The sequence below is a fragment of the Fomitopsis serialis genome (genome assembly GCF_022376445.1).
Source record: "Fomitopsis serialis strain Sig1Antser10 chromosome Unknown B0H18scaffold_28, whole genome shotgun sequence".
Classification (NCBI taxonomy): Eukaryota; Fungi; Basidiomycota; class Agaricomycetes; order Polyporales; family Fomitopsidaceae; genus Fomitopsis; species Fomitopsis serialis.
This window is the reverse complement of record NW_025954988.1, coordinates 211,510-221,193: the sequence shown is the minus strand read 5'-3', so window position 1 is coordinate 221,193 and position 9,684 is coordinate 211,510. Positions and strand designations below refer to the sequence as shown.

Genomic DNA, 9,684 nt, shown 5'->3' with positions numbered 1-9,684 from the left:
CGGGTTGTGAATCTTCGTAATCATCGTTGTGGTTGACGAGCATAGTTAAGCTAATCAAAAAAGGTGAAGATCAAATCTGTGCTAGGAGCGAAGGCATTGACACGCACGTCTTCTTCGCAGGGCAGTGTCCGACTGACGAGCAGACCACGGACAGCGACAACCTGCCTCGAACAGTGGTGGAGCCATCGGCATGTGACGGACTGCACAGAGACGCAGCCCGCGTTGAGTAGCACAGGACGCGTCCATGTTCTTGCGGTATTGGCGCAGTGTGAGAGCGGGACCGATTGAATGTTGAGCAAGGGATATCGATGCCTTATCCAAACGACCGCAAGCAGAGCTGGCGCGCGGCAGCGATCTGACGCCGGCTGACCATATCGATGCAGTACCTGAACGAGTCCACGCCACTGTTGTTACCGGACGTCTCAAATAACGACCGGCCCAGATATCAAATCGATACAACGGTCGCCCCGTGGTGTAGCTTGCGAGAGGCATGAAATCGCTGCATTATTCAAGCCAGACTCGCAGTGATCATGGAAGTTATCATTCATGTTCGTCCGAGAGGCATAAGACAGTTGGGAGAATACTTAGTAGTATACATATGATGTACGAAAAGGGAATCAACACGATGAACCCCGGTGAGACTAGCCAAACAGCATGTATGCAAATAATGCAAGAGCGACGGAGGCAATGCTAATGTACCGGAACAGTCTGACAGTGCGCGAGAACAAACAAAGAGAGACATTAAGAGGCGAGTCGTAATTCGTTCCGAGCCGAAGGTCGAATAGGAGACGTAACTAGAACGTGCTGCGAGGATATTGCAAGTGGAAAGAAGTCCGAACCGAATGTCAGCGGCGCTGTAACAGAGGCTAAATATGCACAGGAGATGTGAGGGGTGTGAGGTTCATATGAGTACTGTATACATGCACACTGAGCTAGTAATCAGCCTGCGCGACTGGGCTCTAGGTTGGGGGTAGTGGGAGTGATGTTGTGCGAGAGGGAATCAGGGTTGCCGTCAGCATTGGATTGGTCGGGTATCGTGGAATGCGTGGGTGAAATGCCGAAAGGTGAAAACATGTTCGTGCTCCCCGGAGCCATGCCGAACCCCTGAGAATTGGCTCTCGGGAACGTCCCGTTGGGGCTCGTCAGCGCCGAGAATGGCCCCGAAGGTGGCGGGGACACGAAGCGCGGAGGAGGCGGAGATGTCGTATAATGATAAGAGGCCGTCGGCGAGGTCATCGTGGACGTATCACGACGTGGACGGGCACCTTCACTCTCGGCCTGTCTGTGCGCAGCGAAAGCCTCGCTGAATGACGCAGCAAAGGATTGTTGTTGCTGCATGCTTGAGCCATTCGTGCCACCAGCACTCGTTGGCGTACGCACGCCCAATGGGTTCTTGCTGTACGAAAGACGGATCCCGCCGCCCTTCACTAAGCCACTGAGAGTGTTGCCATAAAGATCCTGAAGAGCCCTGGTGGCATAGTGGACATCCTCAAACTGCGATTGATGAGTAAACGCGTCGATCTCCCCGTGAAAACGGGACACACCTCAACGAAGCACATCGGCCCATTGCTCTTCTGTCTGAAGCAAAGCTTGCGGTAACCAGGCCTCTTCGAGAACAACTCCCTGAGACGGTCCTCCAGATGATTGAGTGGCAGACCGCCTGCAGTCGAGGTGGGCAAGTTCCCGACGTAAAGCGTATTGATCTATCACGTGATGGTCAGATATATAATCCGTTCAAGCTAGTAACAGATTAACTTACCGGAGGATTCTGGTCACCAGGGTTTCGTCCTGAGCTTGCACCAGAAGCAGGCGAGGGGAGCTGAGGCGACGTCATTCCCGAGTCGGTGTTGACAGCCAAGGCTGCCACTGAATGCGACAATTCTTCGTCGTGACCGTTCTGCGAGCTGCTGACGCTCGACGCACTGGAGAGAGGCTGCGAAGACGGGACAGCCTCACCTGCAATGGCGCCACCTGGCTGTTGCAAGGGTTGTTCGGTACCAGGCGATGATGGCCTTGGACGAGTAGGAAGGGAAGGATGGCCGGGTAGCGAGGACGAGTTCGACTGCGGCGAGAATGGGGCGCCGTGATTGCCGGGTCCCGCGTTACCATTCTGCACCGCCGGGTAGTCAAACATCGCTGGCGGGGAGTATTGCGGCGGCGACGAAGGACGAGCAGGCAGGGTCGTCGTCGAGAAGACAGGCGCAGACATCTTCCTCAAAGCAGCGCTAGCTCCGACGTCCCGGAGACTGGTCCAAGGCCCGTTGTTCAGACCGTTGATACCGTCGCCTTGAGACGGGACACTTGACATAGCCGGCGGTGACGGCAGTGACGAGCCAGAACCATTCGGCATCATACCGTTTTCAGCGGAGAGCAGCGAGTTCACGCTCTGGCGCGCCATCTGCTGGGGCACAGAATGGAACGCCTCGAACGCGTCAGAGTTGTCGCGCAGACGAAGGTGTTCCTTGCGCTTCCGTTCGCGTTCTCGTTCATCTTCCTCTGCACGTTCGCGAGCGCCGCGAGTGCCCATGGCACCGAGAGATCCCACTGGACCCATGTCTGAACGGCGCCGCTCGCGCTCGTCCTCGACACGCCTATCGCCCAAGCGCTCTCGGCGTTGCCCAAGACCAGTGATGCCCATGGCACCGAGGGCGCCGAGCTCTCGATCGCGCTGAGCCAGCGCTTCGGTGTTACCAACGGCAGTGTTCGCACCGAGACCAGGAGGGCCATTCAGACCAGAATAGCCCGCAGATTCTCAGGCACAGGAGGGGCGGCGTTGTTCATGAAGTTGTTGTTCATCGGCATACCCGGCGGCACGCCCGGTCCTCGCTTCGTGTGCAAATTCTTCTTCGCCATTTCCGCCTTGAGCACAGCGCCACGCTCGATGTCAACACGGCGTCCCTGAAGAATGTCACGTGCTTCCAGTGCTTCCTGGCGACTGCGGAACTTCGCGAAGCCAATGATCTGCTTGCGGGGCGGTTGCACTGGCAGATTAGACGGGATGAAATGGCTATCGTCTGCGGCAGCAGGCCACGAGGTCGTCTGACCATCTCGACCACCGTCGACGACGACACCACCCTGGTTCATGGTCACCAAGTTGTACGGGTCATTGGAACCTGGGTACTGCATGCGCGCATTGGGACCCGAAGGACCGTTCGTTCCCGTTCCGTACGCGGTGAACTCTTTGTTGGGTATTTTGAGTGTCGCCGCCTCGAATCCAGCCGAGAACGTAAACATGTTCTGGAATTCACGTTCCTGCAGTAGAACCAAATGAGTCGATGCGATCCAACTGTGACAACAAAGCAGGTGATGCCCGAAACTGGATACTCACCTGCATATCCTCTGGGAAGCCAACAACGAAGATGGTGGAGATCTCTTCCTGCTGATGGTTCTGGGCAGCCCCGTTCACATGATTCATCCCCGGACCTCCCGTGAGCGCACCCCCTTGCCCAGCAGCCGCTCCAGTGCCAGCGGTACTGGTGGGGAGTGTAGGCCCGAACTGCGTATGCGACGGGAGAGCGCCTGGCGGTCCATGTGAGAGATGGGAAAGACCGTTCCCGTATGGTCCCTGGAACGGCTGCTGTGAGCCCTGCTGCTGGAGAGGAAGCGACCCAGACAGAGACGTCTGTTGGTTCATCTGCTGCGACTGCAGCAGACTTTCCAGACCCGGGCGGAACCCATCCATCGAGAAAGACATCTTGTTGTGGGTGGTGCCGTTAGCGCCCAAACTCGACGGGCTCTGAGCACCCACGGTGGCGAAGTCGTGTGCACGACCGGAAAGGGACATCGTGTCGAATCCGAACGCGGAGGCCTGAGCTTGCTGGCTTTGCGCAAACATGTCCCCGGACTGCTGGTACGCAACAGTGTTGAATGCCGCTGACGTGTCGCGGAAGGGAACGTTGCTGGGACGGTTGCGAGGAGGGAAGGGATTGAACGACACGGATGACCTGCTGTTAAACGGGCCTGGGCCGAACCCGTTCAGCTTGGCCTGGAGATTAAGAGCATCGGGCTCCGCGGAAGTTAGAGGGTTGTAGTCGGGAGGAATGTGGAGATTGTTCATGCTGTTATACATCGAGTGGCTGATATTGTTACTTTGTGCAGCAGAGGAGTAGGGGTCGAGGGGATGAGATGCGGATTTGAGGTTATTGGGGATGGTCATGTTACTGCTGGGCGAGTCGGGACGAGGGGGTTGCTGTGATTGCATGGAGATATGGTATGGAACGGAGGGGGAACCTATGGACATGGAGGATGAGCTGGGCAGCGAGCCGAACGCGTTCCCGGATGTACCCGTAGCTTCCGAATCGGACGACGAGATGGGTTCTGCGTCTGCCTGCGCGTCGACGCTGTCTAGAAGAGAGCGGTTGATGAACTCCTCGCCGGAGGGATGAGAAGCCACGGTGGAGAAGAGCGGCGGGCGGGCGGTATGCGATGAAGCCAGGCTGGGCAAACGCGACGACAGTATGGTACTCTTTAGGTGCTTTGACGATATAGGAGGCGGTAACAAGGCGGTGCGAGAGAAAGGCGGGTTCAGAACATCAACAGCCAGGGCGGCGACGAGGACGGTGGAGCAGGCAAAACGCGTGGGGTTGTCGGTATAAATACAGACGGATGGCGACTAGAGCAGTTGGGCGCGGTAGGTTAGGTGGTGAGCGACGTGCCGGAGACGAGCGGCGCGACGCGTGAGAGGAAAGCAGGAGCGCAGCGAGCGCGGTGCGGGTTGTTGGGAGCAGAGGAGCAGAGGAGCGCGAGCAGTGCACGTAGGAAGCGTGGCAGAGTCGAGGAAGACGTCGGCGACGGCGAGGACGAGGGTCTGCTCGCTGTGGCTGGCGACGAGGAGGAGGTGATCGAGGGGGTGGGTCAGAAGGCGGACGGCCGGGATGCGCCCGGAGTGTAAATGCTCCCTGCCAATGCGACACGCATTCCCACGCACGGACCCCTTTACCTTATATGGCACTCAAAAGTACCAATCCTAACCTTATCTGGCGGCACGGCCACAGGGACCACAGACCACGTGGCCGGCCCCTCTGCGGGCGTCAGTCAGCACAATGGCCGGCCACTGGGGGCCCATCGTCGTCGCCATTGTCCGCAGCGAGCAAAGTCAGAGCTCACCAATGTCCGGTGTTTGCATCCCCTCGTAGTCCGCTTTTGTACCCTCTGCCCTCCACGACGTCCTGTTTGGCAAACACAGGCCCGGCTATATGCGCGTAGACGACCTCGTCGTTATTGTGGACCGTGCACATTGAGAGGAACAATACATAGCAGCCAGCAGCAGCAGTACCAAGCGAGAGAGAGACACCATAAGTAAGGGGGACATCGAGAATGCCGCCGCCGTCGTCGTCGTCGTCGAAGAGAGAAAGAAAGAGAAAGCGGAGAAGCATGGCCCGGGCCAAGGAGCTCAGACCACGCGAACGAGACAGTCCTTCACCGTGAAATTGCCAAAAGTGCACCTGCCGACCGCCCGCCGGTGCGCCCGGTTCGTGGATCGATTGTATGCGCCGTTTCTGGGCTCTGATGGTCTCCTTCTTATGTACGAGAAGGCGAGATATAACGATTATAAAGTACACGTTCCGCAGATAGATGACCTGATTACAAGTGGGTATGGTAATGTTCTTCCTGCAATATCTCGTCATACGAGCGATATCCGACGTCAAGCATGCTATGCCCGCGGTGTCTACGAACACAAAGAAGTGATAGAATAACAGGATTCAGTGCGTGAAGGCTCGTCCAGACGGTCGTCAATCAAAACATCAATCATTGGTGCACACGCCGGCACGCGCTGCGCGGTGAAACGACCCCAGTCAGTGTCGGCACACAGACGGTGAGTCCTGGACACTGCGACCCACCTCAGTAGTCACCACTCTGCACGGTCAGAGCCACTCATCCAGCCTCCGTGGTGCATGTCGCGCGTGCGCAAGGACACCTCGTATCCGGTTAGGAAGCTCATCAATCCCACCAATGCAACGGCCCAGAGGAATGCAGTGATGAATCTCCATCGCGCGCGGCTGTTCGCCTCTGCCATGGCATAGGGAGAGCGTGGGTCGTAATATGGCAGGAGCTGTGTCTGTTGCTGGATGGGCGTTGGGCCGTAGACGGTATGTGTGGGGAATGGCGAAGCTATGGGAGTGTTCGGGCTGCCAATTGGTATGCTCGACTGCGCATGCAGCGCAGGCTCTGCGACCTCCGTGTATGGAGGAGGAGGAGACGACGGCTTGGACCGCGAGGGAGAGGGAGGTGATTCAGCAGCCATCGTGAGTCGCCGATGGAACTCGTTGCGGACTGAGCAAGGCCAAGGCGCTCGCAAGCCTCGCTCAATGAGGACCAGCGCCTCTGACGTCGCCTAACCTTAACCCTACCCCGCACCTCACTTCGATTTGATTCTGCGCAGTCAAACTCAAGTGTGAGACGTAGAAGCTACTTCACCGGCCCAGTACGTATACTCTCTGCCAGTATATATGGACTGCAGTGCGTATTTCCTGTGATACACATGCATTTGACTACAACTTGGTATTCCCGCTTGCTTCCTTGCCTACCTATGGATGCTCAAGGAGGTATCCGCCGTCGACCGTTACGGTCTACGAACAACGGCAATCAGCTCAACAAGTTCCAGACAGATTGCACCATTATATCTTACCTGACCATAGATGTATTGGTTGCACGCCAGGAAGAGCGCAGCTTGTGCCATATCCTCCTCGCCGCCAGGCCGTCCGGCAGGGATGCCTTTCTTCTTGCCGTACGAGTCGTCTGTCGGGATCGTCGACTTGTTTTGCGCGTTCGATTCCGAGGCTAACACACCCGTTCAGTCATTTCGTTGTTCGAGTGCGAGCTGATTATACGCACCGGACATCTCGCTAGGGAATATGCCGGGTGCGATAGAGTTCACGCGGACCTTGACACCTGGACGACGCATTTCCTGCGCGAGGAGCGTGTTCAATTGGATGGCAGCGGCCTTGGAGGTATTGTATGCTATGTGGTGCTGTGACGTTCGCGTGATGCCTGACATGGACGAAATATTGATGACGCTTCCTGTGTGTCCAACACCACGCTTCGTCGCGGCAGACAGAAGGGGCAAGAACGCGACGGTCGTGAAGAAATGTCTGTCACACGGAGGTTAATATCCCAGTCGCAGCATCCAGTCACGACATATCAGCGTACCCCATTACGTTCGTGCGATACACCTCCTCCCACATCTTCATCTCCTCGCTCCAGAGCTGCTCCTGCAGAGCCTCCGCGCTCTCGTCGCCCTTTTCAATGGTGCTCGTGTCCCCGTCGATACCTGCGTTGTTCACGAGCACGTCGACATGGTCCTCATGCGTCGCGACCTCTCGCGCGAGGTTCTGGATAGAGCTCTTGTCCGTGATGTCAGTCGGCATGGGTATGATCCTGCCCTCAGGGTGAAGCAGCTTCGAGCCCCATTCTTTTGCAGTAGTCTCGAGCACGTCCGTGCGACGTCCAGTGATGTACACGCGCGCGCCGTTGTTCGCGAATGCCTGCGCGATCATCAGGCCAATGCCTGTGCCGCCGCCGGTCACGACGACGGTCCAACCCTGGACATCGAAGAGGTTCTTGATGGCAAACTTCTGGTTCCCCTCTGGCATCTTGACAGGCGTGAATGTGCTGAAGCGAGTACAGGTGTAGCGAGGTAGGATTGGCTTGTATGCAAGCGGAGCGGAGAGAGCTAGACGTACGAGTCGAGTGGGCAGACGAAGGACGGAAAGCATCAGAATGGTGGGGATCGCCCTTTTGAACGATCCAGCTCGACTACATCCCGCATATAAAGCAGGGACAGAGTGGCAGAGCGGCGGTCGGTGCGTCACTGTGCGTCATAATCCGCGACCAAGATGGCGCTTCACGGTCTTCAGCTTCACCCCGACGCGTCGATCGTGTCGGTGTCCCAACGCGAGCACGTGCTGAACGCGCCGTCGAAAAACCTGGACCACTTAGGCTCCTGGACCGCGCATTGACCGCGCACCTATCTGAGCCTGCCGTCCCACTGCCTTCCGTGGTCATCTAAGTTTGCATTGCAGAGTCTATGGAGCTCCGTAACATAAAGGTCGAAATCCTCACTGATGGTGATGAGGATGGAGTGCCCGAATATTCGGTTGACGAGCAGGACGAACGTCTCATTAGCTGTTATATTGCAAGTGAGGCTGGCAAGGTGCGCCACTCTGTTTCGCCCGAGCTGACGTAGGTCTCATGGGCGTTCGACCACTGACAGTCGTTCTCAGTCGACGTGTATAATGGGCTGTCGGATGAGATCGTAAGTGCTGACTGCTACATGGACGGAGAAAATGGGGACCGGCTCCTTGTTGATCCAGGAAGCTGGTCGGAAATAAAGGGGGTCACCGTTGCCCGAGGCATGCAGAGAAGTTATATCTTCGCAAACGTTCAAGTCACGGGTATGTTCGATTATTATTTCTACTCTACTCACCTCCTCAAACGGGATACAGACGACGAAAATGTCGTACATGATATCCAAGATCTGGGTTCAATCAAGATATGCATTTATCGCGTCGTACGGCGGGGAGTTGCACAGGAACCTAGTGCCTATGGATGGGATGGTGCCAATGAGCCCATTCATGAGCTCAGCAAGAAGGCTGGGTTGCACCGAATTTCGTGAGTGGTAGCTCTACTATTCACAATAAGGATTCATACTGAGCACGCCTTCCAGGCTAGCAGATGTTGTGCCGGACGATTCGACGTTCTCCACCTGCGATTACATAGATGAGAAACAAAATCCATATGCCACCTTCAGGTTCATGTATAGACCACTGGGTATGTATCTTGCCCGGGTGCTATCTATCTACTAACGTACATTGAGACAGAGATTCTCAAGGCACAAGGTATCATTCCTTCAACTCCAACTCCGGAGCCCGACGCCATCGTTGCCCGGGCCAGCTCGAGCGCTCAACATTCTTTGCCTAACAATGACAACGGTACAGAGTCAACGTCCGACGAGCAGCCACACCTATTGCAGCAAAGTCAGCCGATTGCAGGGCCATCCTCACCAGCAAAACGTGCGGACAAAAGACGAGCGCCTGCAGAGGCAGGTCCAGGCGAGTCGAGTCAAGCGAATAAGAGGCAGCGTCCGGCCAATCCGCGTGAGGAAGACGTGAAGCCAAACCTCGACGACATCAAGCCTCACATCGCCAGCCACGACCGAGAACGAGACAATGCCAACGTCGCCTCTGCAGAGGTAAGTCTGGCTGTGCAGTGAACGATATTAACGACGCTTACTGCCAGGCCCATCTCACGTAGCAGATCGTCGGTTACCTGCGTGCTCAACTAGACAATGCAAAACGGGATCTGGCGGAGAAGGAGGTTTGTCCCATTCTGCCATCAAGGAAGAACACAGAGACGTCTTACAAACCCCGTCACACCTGACAGCAAATTGTACGCTACGTGACCACCCAGTTAGAAGCCGCAGAACGCGACCTAGCGACGAAAAAGGCTGGTCGAGCTCGCGAAGGTACTGTGAAGCGCGAGCAGGCGGACAGGAGCATAGCTACTTCTTCTGCGGTTACCATCGACCTCACAGATGACTGAGTACGAGGTGCTGTTTTTGAGGATTTCTATCTAGGCTACGCCGTAGTGGATGAGGCACCGTGCGGCTCAGGATTTGTGCTGTCTTCAACGGGTATCAACATTGTTCGTTTCGAGGGGTCATACATAACGTCTCGGTTGATCTTG

The 9,684-nt window shown here is 56.4% G+C and overlaps 4 protein-coding genes across 4 annotated transcripts; 1 reads left to right on the top strand and 3 right to left on the bottom strand.

Annotated features, from left to right (window-relative positions):
- Window positions 1-939: 939 nt before the first annotated feature.
- B0H18DRAFT_1084803 (uncharacterized protein) lies at window positions 940-5,237 on the bottom strand (the record flags this gene model as incomplete). The annotated part of the gene is made up of 7 exons (XM_048031834.1): window positions 940-1,494; window positions 1,545-1,703; window positions 1,760-2,751; window positions 2,805-3,252; window positions 3,329-3,519; window positions 3,550-4,436; window positions 5,107-5,237. 7 exons carry the CDS (start codon window positions 5,235-5,237, stop codon window positions 940-942), a joined length of 3,363 nt encoding a protein of 1,120 aa, XP_047894128.1.
- A 237-nt stretch (window positions 5,238-5,474) lies between these two features.
- Window positions 5,475-6,287, bottom strand: B0H18DRAFT_1003915 (uncharacterized protein). The gene is made up of 2 exons (XM_048028451.1): window positions 5,841-6,287; window positions 5,475-5,773 (listed from the first exon to the last, which is right to left on the bottom strand). The coding sequence occupies exon 1, from the start codon at window positions 6,242-6,244 to the stop codon at window positions 5,849-5,851; it is 396 nt and encodes a 131-aa protein (XP_047894127.1). The 5' UTR covers window positions 6,245-6,287; the 3' UTR covers window positions 5,475-5,773; window positions 5,841-5,848.
- Window positions 6,288-6,527: 240 nt separating this feature from the next.
- B0H18DRAFT_875833 (NAD-P-binding protein) lies at window positions 6,528-7,592 on the bottom strand (the record flags this gene model as incomplete). Its single annotated transcript, XM_048040456.1, has 4 exons — window positions 6,528-6,569; window positions 6,629-6,780; window positions 6,835-7,091; window positions 7,150-7,592. The coding sequence occupies 4 exons, from the start codon at window positions 7,590-7,592 to the stop codon at window positions 6,528-6,530; spliced, it is 894 nt and encodes a 297-aa protein (XP_047894126.1).
- A 373-nt stretch (window positions 7,593-7,965) lies between these two features.
- Window positions 7,966-9,639, top strand: B0H18DRAFT_292915 (uncharacterized protein). The gene is made up of 7 exons (XM_048037442.1): window positions 7,966-8,152; window positions 8,213-8,393; window positions 8,445-8,610; window positions 8,666-8,769; window positions 8,820-9,190; window positions 9,253-9,315; window positions 9,382-9,639. Exons 1-7 carry the CDS (start codon window positions 8,027-8,029, stop codon window positions 9,538-9,540), a joined length of 1,170 nt encoding a protein of 389 aa, XP_047894125.1. The 5' UTR covers window positions 7,966-8,026; the 3' UTR covers window positions 9,541-9,639.
- The last annotated feature ends 45 nt before the right edge of the window (window positions 9,640-9,684 follow it).

Excerpts from the sequence above, each read along its gene's own strand:
- B0H18DRAFT_1003915 (XM_048028451.1), bottom strand. The coding sequence starts at position 6,244 with ATGGCTGCTGAATCACCTCCCTCTCCCTCGCGGTCCAAGCCGTCGTCT.
- B0H18DRAFT_292915 (XM_048037442.1), top strand. The coding sequence starts at position 8,027 with ATGGAGCTCCGTAACATAAAGGTCGAAATCCTCACTGATGGTGATGAG. Across the intron at positions 8,770-8,819 it reads GTTCATGTATAGACCACTGG|AGATTCTCAAGGCACAAGGT; the intron begins GTATGTATCTTG and ends ACATTGAGACAG. Across the intron at positions 9,191-9,252 it reads CCAACGTCGCCTCTGCAGAG|CAGATCGTCGGTTACCTGCG; the intron begins GTAAGTCTGGCT and ends CATCTCACGTAG.